This window comes from Carya illinoinensis, chromosome 15 (assembly GCF_018687715.1).
Source record: "Carya illinoinensis cultivar Pawnee chromosome 15, C.illinoinensisPawnee_v1, whole genome shotgun sequence".
Lineage (NCBI taxonomy): Eukaryota > Viridiplantae > Streptophyta > Magnoliopsida > Fagales > Juglandaceae > Carya > Carya illinoinensis.
In genome coordinates, this window is record NC_056766.1 from 28,381,310 (window position 1) to 28,395,166 (window position 13,857).

At 37.1% G+C, this 13,857-nt stretch overlaps 1 protein-coding gene across 1 annotated transcript in view; it reads right to left on the minus strand.

Annotated features, from left to right (window-relative positions):
• Window positions 1–13,857, minus strand: part of LOC122297266 (nuclear-pore anchor) — a 51,956-nt gene that overhangs the window by 22,439 nt on the left and 15,660 nt on the right. The window contains exons 10-19 of the mRNA XM_043107279.1: window positions 5,227–5,347; window positions 5,042–5,134; window positions 4,488–4,536; window positions 3,619–3,722; window positions 3,480–3,548; window positions 2,552–2,689; window positions 2,336–2,440; window positions 2,116–2,229; window positions 607–685; window positions 68–111 (exon numbers count right to left, since the gene is read on the minus strand). Of these exons, the coding sequence (XP_042963213.1) occupies window positions 68–111; window positions 607–685; window positions 2,116–2,229; window positions 2,336–2,440; window positions 2,552–2,689; window positions 3,480–3,548; window positions 3,619–3,722; window positions 4,488–4,536; window positions 5,042–5,134; window positions 5,227–5,347 (916 nt within the window). The remainder of the gene's footprint in view (window positions 1–67; window positions 112–606; window positions 686–2,115; window positions 2,230–2,335; window positions 2,441–2,551; window positions 2,690–3,479; window positions 3,549–3,618; window positions 3,723–4,487; window positions 4,537–5,041; window positions 5,135–5,226; window positions 5,348–13,857) is intronic.

Genomic DNA, 13,857 nt, shown 5'->3' on the forward strand with positions numbered 1-13,857 from the left:
AAAATTTGAGAAAATATAAAGTAACAATTACGGTCCAGTTATTTGGTAACAGCCTCTGTAGCCATACCTGGGATCTTTCAAGGAGAAGCTTCAGATTGGTCCTCCCATCATCTGCAATGACCAAATTGCAATTGTAAAAATCCAAAAACAAAAAAAATACAAAAAAAAACAAAAAACAAAAAGAGAAGAAGAAGAAGAAGATGCAAGACACCATGAACTTGCAACACAAATCAGGTCAACTGATGATACATTCAATTTCTACACGACTTTCCTATGTGGTAGAAAGCAGCTTCCAACTAGGTGACCGAATTTTCAAAGACAGGCTCAGATTTGCTATACGTTTATAGAACAAAAAACAAAATGTCCACAAAAGAAACCAAAATGGGGGGGTAAGAAAAGAAAACCAAAACATGAATTTGGTATGCCTAAAAAAGCATTAATTATCTTATATCACAAAACATTGGGATGGAGCGGAATTTCATGCTTATCAAACTGCAGAGAAATCCTAATGTTGCAATATTTTCCAAGGACAAATTATCTTGCAAATAGGATAAAAACATTGATTTCAATAGGGGAGAGAGAGAGAGAGCAAATGCAGGGAGGGACCTGGAGCAGCTTCAGCAGAATGGGAAAGAGATGATTGATGTATATGTTCCTCTTCATATAACCTTTTGTACATTGCAACCTATGAAGAAAATGTAAACAAGAGATATAAAGCCAAGAAATCTTTATCACCAAAAGCACACCACAATTAGGTAATTGTTAAATCACTACTTGTTCGAAACATTAAAGCTGATGGGAAGAGATGAATTTAAAAAATTAAATCCTAATAGTAATAATAACAACAACAATAACAATAAGAGTAATAATAATGACAATAAAAAGAGTGATCATAAAAATAATACAAGTACCAACAGCATGTCAAGTTGCTGAAATTATAGTTTCAATCTCCCCCCATCCACCAAATATAGCATTGATTTGCATGGAAATTGTGTCAAGCATTACACATTCTCTATATGTAAAATAATTAAAATACACTTAAATAGACACCGATAACCCCTATGAATAAATTGGGTCCTCTGTTTGTTAAATTTCTTCAACTGAATCCTTCTATTTTGGGTATTTAAAGTAATGGGGACCACAAGCTTTTATTTCCTGACATGGTGGTTCTAGTAGTTGTCATGGAGGCAGTGGTAGTAGTGGCCCATATGGTTGCCATGATTATAGAAGGGGTGGGTGTACAGTGAGTAGTGTTCATGAAAGAGCCAAGTACACTTAAGCGCAAACGCTGCCTAGAGCCTAGGCACAAATTATAAGTGTGCCTGGTTGAAGTAAAGCACATAATTTAAATAGTATGTATAATAATAAAAAGCGAGTATTATAGTTTTTCATTTAAACCCTTGGGGGTTAGCTCAAGTGGTAAGAGCCTTGGCCTTGGTGGTATTCTCCCTTCAGGTTTAAGGTTTAAACCCATGGGTGCAAACAATTTCTCGGGGCAGCATCCCATTGGTGAAAAGCCAATGATTGACCTGATCTGGGTGATGGAGACGCGTTCTTCGAGTCTGGTGTTTAACTATGCTAAAGATTTTGCATTTGCACAATCTCCAAAATTCCACGTAATAAAAATATATATATATATTCCTTTTAATTTACATTGTCGGTATTTTGCAACTTTACTCATCTAAAGGGAAAATTAGGAGAATATTGAACTTGGCTATTCAAAGCATCATTTTCCCTAACTTTTTTTTAGATGTAGTTCACAAGGATCTCCAGAACTTAGCATACAATTGTAAAAATAAAGAAATATTATGCAAAAAATACATAATTAAATTTGTATCAATTGCATACCATTCAGTATTGAATTTAAAACAAGCAAACAACTCAATGTTCAACAATTTGCCAACAACTAGCACCTCATACCCATATTTTTAAGGTATGATTTCGCCCATTGAACAGAAATTTTAAATTAAGGGTCAATTGCATAGACTTAACGGTTGGTGGAAACATTGATAAAGTGGTGGTAATTTGAAGGAACAAAGTGTAATTTACTCTACCAATTATAATAATAACTACAGGCTAGCAGCAAAACAAAGGTAGGCCTTGATGAAAGCATACAGAGGCATGAAGAGATTCAATCATGCGCCCTTGCTCCTCAGCTCTTTGTAACACAGCAGCTACTCTAGAGGCAGATTCATCAGTATGCCTTTTGAGCTCCATTTCAAACTTTTCCTGCAATCAATATATATCAAAGTATCAAGCAGGCTTTTTCAACTGAAAAAGTTCTATTTGCCAAAAAGCAATTGCCAAGTGGTCAGATACTATTTTCGTGACCAACCTTGAACTCCATCTCTCTACTTTCAACCTTATCAGAAAGACTGCGCACAAGGCTCCTGAGTTGGACATTCTGCTCCACCAATCCATTTATGTCCTTAAAGGTCAACTGTATACATATTTCCCCCAAAAGTATCATCAGCTACACATCAATCACTTCAACAGCATAAAAGCAGACATGTAAGGAGTCATGTTGAAGAAAAACAAGCAAGAAACTTACAAGGCGTTCTGAAATTACTTTTTCAGTATCAGACTCTGCATCCGTCGCAACAACAATTATACCATCATCAAGACCATCAAGCCCAAAAGATCCACAACGAAGTTGTATATCTCGGCATTCCTTAAGGAGAACTGTCACCTAAGAAATTTTTTCCAAACAAAACTAGAATGGTAAGCTTGCACTGAACACAACTATTGAAGCACTACAAATATACCTTTGATGGAAAAAAATTTTCTTGAACAATGTAACACTTCAGCAAAATGAATATAGTATCATACGGAAATGTAGTGCACATTAAAACAGTCAGTTAAACCATTTGCATTCCATTGTCACATGCAGTCATACACAGTCACAGGCATACAGGAGCCATGATGTGTCCAGATGCATGTTTGATAAACACAACACAAAACAAATTTTTTAGATTATATTCTTTAAGTACAATAAAATTGCCAATAGCCAAAGGCCAACACATTAAGACATAATTTGCTCAATTTTAAAGCAACAAGCAAAAAAAGAGTAGAAAAAAGTTGAAACTAAAAATACATTAATGATGGTTATCATACTTATCAAAAAATAATAATGATTCTGATCGTAAAACAAATTAAAACCATGGCTAATCGATTGAAGCATAAATGAAAGGAGGGTATGGAAGAAGGCAAACGAAAGGAATAGAAAGAAGATCAAGAAGTGATTTAAGGACAATGCAGCTGTCCATTTTCAGTAACTCAATGCAAACATTCATGGATAGCGTTTAGATGATGTTCATGGCATCTATCATTATGCTTTGATGTTGAGAATAAAAATCTCTTCCCGAAACAACAAACAAAAGACATAAGTGGTATAATCAACAATGATTATAATACAGAAGAATTGAACCTTTTGCATCAACTAAGTAATCATTAGAACTGACAATGCTCATTACTTTTACCTGCTTCTGAAGGTCAACTATCTCTTTTTGAGCAAGAACATAGTCACGTTCATGTCTCCTCAATTCAGCCTGGAAGATATAACTGTCAGCACAACATGAGAAACATCATTGAGACTTACAACTTGATAATATGTCAGACCTTTAATTCCTGGATGGTTTTCTCCAAGCTAGCCTGTTCAGAAAGCAAGTTCTGCATTTTTTGGTTGATCACAGAGTATGCCTCTGCGAGTCTCTCATGTTCCGCTGCACAAATATAAATTACTTTATTAATGTAACAATATACAAGCTAAGCAACAAGTTTAAAAACACCAAACTTCTGCTTTAAGCTAAGCAATATTTACTCATTAAGTTTACATGGTAATACATAGCAAATAATCAATCTCAAGTAATGATCAGAAGACCAGTCAAGATTATAAGAAATATTTTATAAATTGTTAATATATTCATTTTTCAAAACTAGACGTCACTAGATCAATAGCTAGGCCAGATTTATCAGCATTTCCCCCATAATATAATCCCACATGAGCATCAAACAGCTGTTTGGGGCACTTTTGCATTAAGAAATGCTTTAGCCACAAGAGAATTTCACAAAAGTAAACCCACAATCTGACGTGGTTTGAATTGGTACATCAGATTATAGAGTTAATTTTAGTGTAACTTAGATCTAATGTATCACATGAAACTATATTAGTTTGTGAGTTTACTTTTGTGAAATTTCTCTGTAGCCATAGCACTTTTTTGAATTACAAAGGACATGAGGCTTCAAAATTTGTGAAAAAGATGCCTATTTGAGGTCTATTCTTGATACGACCCCTTAGCCACTTAAAATATTGACCTATAAGCAGAGATTGGCTGCATATCTAAATTAATTTGACTCAAAAACTAACAATACTCACATATTGTGGAAATCACATTTTCCCCATACCATGAAGAAAACAGCTGAAGCATTTCAAACATAACATTAGAAGATGATAGGTCCTCAACAACTATGTCAATGTTAGCAAATACCTCTTTCGTCCAAAATGACTTCAGCTTTCTCCTCTAATTCATATAAGACCTGCAAAACCAGATTAAATCTAAACTAAGCCCTCTCTCACAAATTAAGAAAATGACATCCAATGCATGTAAATATTTTGTGCCTAACACAAATTGAAAGATCAAATGAGGACAACGGTTAACGTAAGGTAGTAAGAGGCATTTGAAAAACTGGGTTAAGATTTAATTTCAAAAGGGCAGAAAGCATCAAGCAAACTGTAGCAGGCATACTACAAAGAAACTATACTATAATCTATTTCCAAAAACAAGAACAGATAGTCAGCCCAACATTACAACTATCAAGCAGAGATAGGGAGAAGCAATTCAAAACCTATGTTAAAGGCAGTAAACTTGAAACCATAGGGCACATTTGGTATACAAAATAAGACCCTGAAATGGAGTACCATTCCTCCAGAATAGGTACTCTGTAGTTTTATTGTGCTTGAAATGGACCAGAAACTGTTTTACACTAGCAATCATCCTCTCGTGAAGATTATACATGCATTAATGCACAGAACAGAGAATACCCGTTGCAAAATGGCCTCAGACTGCTTCCTTCCCAACTGCTCATGTCTTAGGGCATCAACAGCCTCTTGATATTGTGAATACATTTTAGCCAGCTGAACAGAAAGAAATGCAAGTAAAAAAACAAAAATTTAAAAAAGTAATTAAAATGCAAGAACAAGAAAATAGTAAAGTTAAAATAACTCACACTCCAACCATCACGCAGGAGTGAAGCTGCCAAGGCTGTTCCTGAAACACCTGCTGGAATCTTGGGGACAATCATGTGAGCATCCTCAACCACGTCATTTGTTTCAAAAGAATTCAACAATCTGCCAAAAAAACTTATGTAAGATTTGGTCAAAGTAACTTGGTAAAATATACCATCTGCATCCAACCATAACATTAAAAATTAGCATCACGAAGATATTACATTGTGCCTAGTTAATACTACATTATATTTAAGAAAGTTAAAACCATGACATAATGTAATTAAAACAGCGGAATAAAGAATTCAACTAGAGTTTAGTTACAACAACACTTCAAAAATGTGAAATATCAACATTCCACACCGCATATGGATAGTAACCTAAGAAATATCTCCACCAATAATTACTGTCCAACCACATACAACATGAGTGCAGAAAAAGAGAAATCACGTCTCATATTTCTTTATAAATTTCCAGCAGCTGCCTAATATCCTTGGATGAAAGATTTCCTCTCTTCCCATGAATTACCTTGGTCTTCCTTTGGGGGTAGCTGCAAGATCTATATCAATTTGAGATACAGTGGTGGAAAAGATTGAACACAGATTGGCAAGTTGGAAGAGATTATATCTCTCAAAGGTGGTAGGATCACTTTTATCAAAAGTGCTCTTTCTAATCTACCAACGTATTTTTTATCTATATTCTCAATTCCATCAAGTGTGGCAAACTGCATTGAGAAGTTGTATTGTGATTTTCTTTGGAGTGGGATAGGAGAAGAATTTAAGTATCATCTAGTCAAGTAGGATAAAGTATGCTCTCCAGCCTCTTCGGGTGGGTTGGGTATTAGAAATTTGAGGATTTTCAATCAAGCCTTGATTGAGAAATGGTTAAGGAGGTTCACAGTGGGACTTTGGAAACACATCAGAACAAGGTGAGGGATTTTTACTCGGTATACTCGACTAGTGTTGGGTGATAGATCTAGAATAAAATTATCGACTCGCCCGTGGTGTGGGGATCAAGCCCTAAAGTATTCATTCCCATCAGTATTTAGAATTGCACGTGAGAAAGATGGATCGGTGGCTAATTGTATGGAGTTCTCGGGGGATCTAGTCCAATGGAACGTGAATTTCACTAGAGCAGCCCAAGATTGGGAACTTGGCAGCATTGAGGAGTTCTTTGGTCTTCTATACACCATAACGCCAAGAACACAGAGAAGACAAGATGTGGTGGATACACACCGGTAAGGTACATTCTCAGTCCTTTCTTTTTTAAAGTCTCTTACACAACCACAGAATACGCATTTCCCATGGAGATGGATATGGAGAAACAAGGCGCCTCCCAAAGCGACATTTTTTGTATGGACAACAGCATTAGGTAAGATCTTGATGATGGATAATCTACGGAAGCATAAGGTGATCATCGTAGATTGGTACTATATGCGTAGGAAAAGTGGTGAAACTGTGAATCATTTACTGTTGCATTGTGAGGTTGTTGGAACGTTATGAATGAAGTGTATAATAGATTGGAGTAAGCTTGGGTTATGTCTACCACAGTGACAAAGCTCTTGGCCAGTTGGACAAATCTATGAGATTTCCCACAAATCTCAACAGTGTGGAAAATGGTCCCGATTTGTATTATGTGGTTTCTATGGATGGAGCCAAATGACCGGATGTTTGAAGACAAAGAACACTCTATAGAGGAACTTACTTTTTGTTAGAACATTATTTTTATGGGCCATAGCTATAGATGTTAATGGCCTAGGCATTCATGACTTTCTGGTTTCTTTTTCTTCTTCCTAAATAGGCATTAAAAAGAGACGAGAGTCGGTTGACCATCCACTACTTCATTGTGAGATTGCCAGGACATTGTAGAATGAAGTTTTTGCTTGGGTGGGATTAGCTTGGGTGATGCCAAGGTGGGTAGTGGACCTCCTAGCTTCTTGGAAAGCCATCCAGGGTAACTCTCAGATTGCCTCCATTTGAAAGATGGTTCCAATATATTTATGGTGGTTTATTTGGAGGGAGAGGAGCTAAAGAAGTTTTGAAGATCAAGCATGGTCAATAGAGGAGCTTAGAAGTCTATTTTTCAATACTTAACTCCATTGGTTGATTGTAATTTATTTTCATGGCTTGTCATTTCATGAATTCCTTGTATCTCTAAATTAAGCATGCATAGGTGTTGCTCTTGTACATGTCCTATATACTCAAGCTTTTGCCTATTCTTCTGATCAATAAAATCTTATTTACCGATAAAAGAAAAAGAAAAAAGATAGGCGTTAACTTGTGTATACCAACTATACTTGGGCTAAGTATATTATTATTAATACAATCATTTACTTATCAAAAAAATAAAAATAAAAAATCTTTATTTGCTGCATGATTTCTGATAAAGAGAGGAGACTAGACATTTAAAGAACCAAAAATATATCTGCGTCCAACAGTTCCAAAAGCACCAAAATAAAGATAACATGAAATATGAGCAAGTCAGACCTAAAACGGAAAGCAAGGCAGAAAGGTTGGTTGCCATTGGATGTGCAAGTTAACATGAAGGGTTTGAATGGTTTTGAAATTTAGTGTGGTTATCGAGCCCTCAATTGGGTGTTTCCAGCTATTTTTCGGTTGGCTTCAGATTGGTACGCTGTTGTATCTAATCTGCTTGTTCGTTCTAATGACTCACTTCAGTGGGATGTTTGCTTCGCTAGAGCTGTTCAAAATTGGAGGATTGATGAAGTTTCAGCTTTCTTCAGTTTTTTATACTCTTGAGGTTTGGTGGTAATGATAGGGATAGGATGTTGTGCAAGTCCAAGAGGTTTCTTGGGGAACCCCACACCCTCCTCATGTATCATCTTTTCTACTTGTTTAATGAAACTTACTCGCTCGCTTAGGGAAATAAAAAAAAAAAAAAAGGAGATTTGGGAATCTCACCAGGATCACAGTGCCACCGACGCTGGCCAGGCTGGCCACCCTTTGGTGGCGGCCACCACAAGGTGGCTAATGGACTTTTTTTTTTCCCTAATTTTTGTTTAAAATATTATTTTTAAAATATGCCACCACAAGGTGGCTACTGGATTTTTTTTCTTTTTTTCTAATTTTTGTTTAAAATATTATTTTTAAAATTTATTTTCAAAATATTTGATCTTTGTGAAAATTTCAGTTAGATTAAAATTGCATGATCCGAATAAGGGATGCATGTTGGATGATTTTATGAGACAAAGGTGTGGTTTGGATAGTGAGTTTAGAAGAGATAAGTTGAGATAAAAGTTGAAAGTTGAATAAAATATTGTTTGAATATTATTTTTTAAAGTTGTTATTGTTTTTGGATTTGAAAAAGTTGAATTGTTCATTATATTTTGTGTGGAAATTTGAAAAAATTGTAATGATGAGATGAGATGAGATGAGACACTTCTTGTATCCAAACGGGTAAAACACATCTTAGAGGCCCCATGACTCACGGCTAAGGAATTCTAGGTGCATGGACAGATTTTGTGCTAGTGAATGAGTTTTGGACAGCATCTAGTATAGGCTTGTATTGTTATGTTACGGGCTTCGTGAGACCTAGATGAATAGCCTTATGACGATCATGATTTGTGAGTTTTATTAGGTCCCAATATAGATATATGCATTGAATATTAGGGCAAGATGAACTCACATGTTTAAGGATTACTTGCATGCATAGTCGGTTACCTTGTATAAAGTTAGGCTTGATAATTCTTAGCATGTATAGGCATGAATTTTGCCTGAATTTGATGGGCTAAATCAATTAAGAGTGACATGATAAGGTTTAGTGGCAAATTAGATGCTGGAGAGCCCAATGTACATTTGGGTAGGATGCATGTAGGCCAGGTTTGCATTAAAGCGTTTTTGGTGAGGACATGATTAAATTAAGTGCATAATTAGAAAGTCACGCTAGCCTCATTAGGCAAAGTTGTAAATTTAAATTGATTAAGCGCTTGAATAGATTTTAATTTAGCAATATGCTTATATGTATAGGTGCCCATTGACGTGCTTAAATTGCATAAGGTGTTTATTTGCATAAAGGCTCATGGTAAGTAATATGATCACGTCCTTCATTATCACGCATATTTTCTTAGTATAAGTAGTATGATCATACCATTACATGTCTATAAAGTAAATAATGTTGTTTTTAAAAGCATGTTTAGCATTGCTCTTGTACATGTCCCATATACTTAGGCTCTTATCTATTTCTTATGATCAATACAATCTTGTTTACCAATAAAAAAAATAATAATATTGTTTTTAAAAGAATATGTCATGTATAACGCTTCATTAGAAGCCCCATTTCACGAACCAAGTTATTATGGAAGCGATTTTGAGTCACAAGATAAATCATATATGCTATGATTTTATGTATATGTTTATTTATGCAATACATGCATAACAATGTGTTATCATGTGTCACAATTTTAAGTGTTCTACATGTATCAGATAAGATATGATAACAGCAAGAAAGCATGCAAGCATGATCATGATTGAATGTATGATATTTAAAATATTTTCTGATAAGTATGATGCTACCATAAGATAACGACATATTGTATTGCCAAGATGGGCACACAGATAGTGCACTAGTGATATCATCCTCATGCGGATTCTTATGTTCATGGGAGGAATCGAGATCACAAGGATTGTTAACCCCAACTTTAAGGGGTCAACTTTGGGTATCAGCCAAAGAAAGTGAAACTACGTGCATATGCATGTATGTATGAATGAAAAGGTTTTCCAAAGCATGTGTTTTTTTCAAAAAGAAGGCCCTAAATTAATTAGATCATTATTACAGTGTGATTATTGCTTATTGAGTATTGGACTCATTTTTATTTCAAATATTTTTACCATCCCATGGTCGATATGAGAATAATGTTGTAGGATGAGACTTACCTCATGAAGAAGATGCAAAGACCTAGAAAATTTATGGACATTTTTAATTTGTGTGTCATTTATTAATAAGTTATTTTATAAGCCCATGAGTTTCAAAGATGCATTTGGATGTTGAAATGAGCTGAGCTGAGTTGAACTGAACTTAGTTCTTTATGAATAGTAGTGAGTTAAGATGGTAGAATGAGTTATATAAGGCCTATCTAAGATGAGTTTATACATGTTTAGATGTTAAGATGAGTTTAGTATTATTTATAGGAAGTTGAAAAAGATTATGGATCTCACATGTAAAGAAGTGTTGAGTTGAAAAAGATTATGAGTCCTACGTGTAAAGAAATTTTGAATTGAGATGAGTTTAGTGATTTGAGAGTTCGTGTTTTTTGATATTAGACTCAGCTGAACCGAGTTAATCACAGTGCAGTCCAACAACCAACAGGGCCTAAGTGTTTCCATTGACCCGTTTAATTTTAGGGAAATATATTTTATTTTAAAAGTATGGAATCTTTTATACCTGGCTCCTAAGTGATTCATAAGGAAGTTAGTAGCATCTCGTTCTCTCCTATTTTCAAAAACTAGTATTGTTTTGAATCCTAGAGGGATGGGGTGCTACACAAGGATCTCAGTTTGTTATACCCATATCTTGACAACAATATTGAAAACTAACAAGATTAAGCTAGCAAGGATCTTGATTGGAAGAGACAGGGATATACTTCTACATGAATCAGCATATGCGATAAAGTTAAAAGCAGATTCATATATGCCACATCATTGAGCTAAACATCATCAACATTTAGTGCATTATATCTTTCAAGAAAATTTGACAAACTAGAAAAAAGGACAACTAGATTGTGGGTCAGGCCATATAGTGCCTATCACGGTAATGGGAAACGAAGGGGACGACCTTAGCCCCATTTGTTCTCTTCCTCCAGCACTGTCGTGGTCTAACCCACAGTCAGATTGGGTGTTGAGAAAGGTAGAAGATATTCAGCATTGTGCAGGGATCTCTTGTGTCGGTTTCAAGGATCAACTAACAGCTCTTTTCACAGCTATCGCAGCGGAGTAGTCACAATTTAACCGTTCAGCCACCAAAAGAGAAAGGGAACTAAAAAGACTCTCATGCTCCATAAATTATGGCTCTCGGGAAGAAAGTACTAGTAGGGAGAAGACTGTTGATAGTGTGAATCTAGGGGATCCATGAAGCCCAAGATCCTCTCATGGAATGTTCGGGGTTTAAATAACCCGAACAAACGCCTTAGAGTGAAGAATTTAATCCGGGATTGGAAGGCTGATATCGTTTGTTTACAGGAAACAAAATTGAAGTTTGTAGACAGGTCAATTATTAGAAACTTGTGGAATTGTGTTTATGCGGGATGGACTAGCTTACCTTCCAAGGGTGCATCAGGGGGTATTATAGTAATGTGGGACAAGAGAGTAGTTGATTTGGTGGATGAATACATTGGCGAGTTCGTGGTTGCATGTTCTTTTATGTCACTGGAGGACGGGTTTGTATGGGGCTTTGCAGGCGTGTATGGTCCTAACAATGACATTAGCACGAAGTTTCTATGGGACGAGATTGCTGGTTTGTGCAACTGGTGGGAGGGTCCTTGGTGTATTGGAGGTGACTTCAATACCACTCGGTTCTCGAGTGAATGGTCGGGGGTCTCTACTTCGGGATCAGTCGACTTCACAACCTTACTTTTTGAGCTGGATTTGGTAGACCTTTCCCTAGCGGGGGGCGACTACACTTGGTCAAACGGGAGGGCATGGTCTTACCTGGACAGATTTGTTGTCTCCCCCTGCTGGGAGACCCACTTTCCCACCCTATGTCAAAAACGCCTCCCCAGGCTTTGATCAGATCATTTTCCACTCCTACTGGACTGTGGGGGTCTTCACGAGGGGCGGAGATACTTCAAATTCAAGAATATGTGGCTGAAGATAGAGGGATTTATGGACAAAATCAGATCTTGGTGGTCCTCCTATCAGATTTCGGGCTCCCCCAGTTTTGTCTTAGCTGGGAAACTTAAAAACTTTAAAAATGATATGAGGATATGGAACACGGAAATTTTTGGGAATCTAAATGATCAAAGAGCAAACTTTTTTCAGGAATTGCAGACTTGAGGACAAAGAAGTGACGGGGGCTCTCACGATGAACAAAAAGGAAAGAACGACGGTGGGAGTAGCTGAATTGGAAAAAATCACGCTTATGGAGGAGATATCATGGAGACAAAAATCACGGGTCCTTTGGTTGCAAGAAGGGGATAAGTGCACTAATTTTTTCCATCGTGTTGCCAACTCTCATCAAAGAACCAATGCCATCGAAGTCCTACACAACGAAGGGAGGACTATCTCTAACAGGGTAGCCATCAAAGAACACATCGTGCACTTTTATGAACAGCTTCTTAAAGAGCAACACCCTTGGCGTCCCAAGGTAGATGGACTCACTTTTGACTCTATCGATGCACCAAGTGCAGCATGGTTGGAAAGGCCGTTCGAAGAGGAGGAGGTGCGCACCGTTCTAAAAGGGATGGATAAAGACAAGGCCCCAGGTCCCGACGGTTTCACGATGGCTTTCTTTCAAGCTAGTTGGGACATCGTCAAAGAGGACATTATGAAGGTATTCCTCGAATTTCACTCTTTCTTGAAATTTGAGAAAAGTCTCAATGCCTCTTTCATTGCTCTTATTCCAAAAAGGGCAAAGTCGGTTGAGGTGCAGGACTTTCGCCCCATCAGCTTGGTGGGTGGGATCTATAAAATCATTTCCAAAGTGTTAGCCCGGCGGATGAGTGTAGTTATAGGGAAGATTATATTGAAGTCCCAAAACGCCTTTGTGAAAGGGAGGCAAATTCTTGACTCTGTCCTTATTGCTAACGAATGCTTGGATAGCAGGATCAAAACTGGCAACCCAAGTATCTTATGCAAGCTAGACATGGAAAAAGCCTTCGATCATGTAAATTGGGACTTCTTGTTGTACATACTTGGCAGGTACGGCTTTGGGGAAAGGTGGTGCCAATGGATTAAATATTGTATCACTACTGTCAGATTTTGTTCTAGTAAATGGCACCCCCGAGGGTTTCTTCAATAGCTCCCGAGGTCTGCGGCAAGGGGACCCTCTATCCCCTCTTCTCTTCATTTTAATAATGGATGTTCTAAGCAGAATGTTGAGTGGAATGGTGGAGGGTGGTTTCATCTCGAGCTTCTCAGTGGGCAACCTCACCCATGGTAATCTCTCAGTTTCCCATCTTCTCTTTGCTGATGACACTTTGATTTTTTGTGAGCCAGACCTTGATCAGATTCACTCTCTAAGGGCTCTTTTGTTATGCTTAGAAGCCATCTCGGAACTCAAAGTCAATCTCGCAAAATCTGAAATCGTACAAGTTGGTGTGCTGGATAATCTAAGCGAATTGGCTGGTTTTCTGGGTTGTAAGGTGTCATCCCTGCCTATGAAGTATCTTAGTCTCCCTCTGGGGGCTCCTCACAAATCCAAAACTATATGGGATGGGGTTGTAGAGAAAATCGAATGCAAACTTGTGGGTTGGAAGCGACTCTATCTATCCAAAGGAGGCAAAGTCACTCTTATCAAGAGCACGCTTTCTAACCTTCCCATATATTTTCTCTCCCTATTCCCCTTGCCTGCAGGTGTGGCGCATAGATTGGAGAAGACCTTTCGTGATTTCTTATGGGATAGCTCGGAGGAAGTAAAAAAATTCCATTTGATCAAATGGGATAAGGTATGCACACCTATGG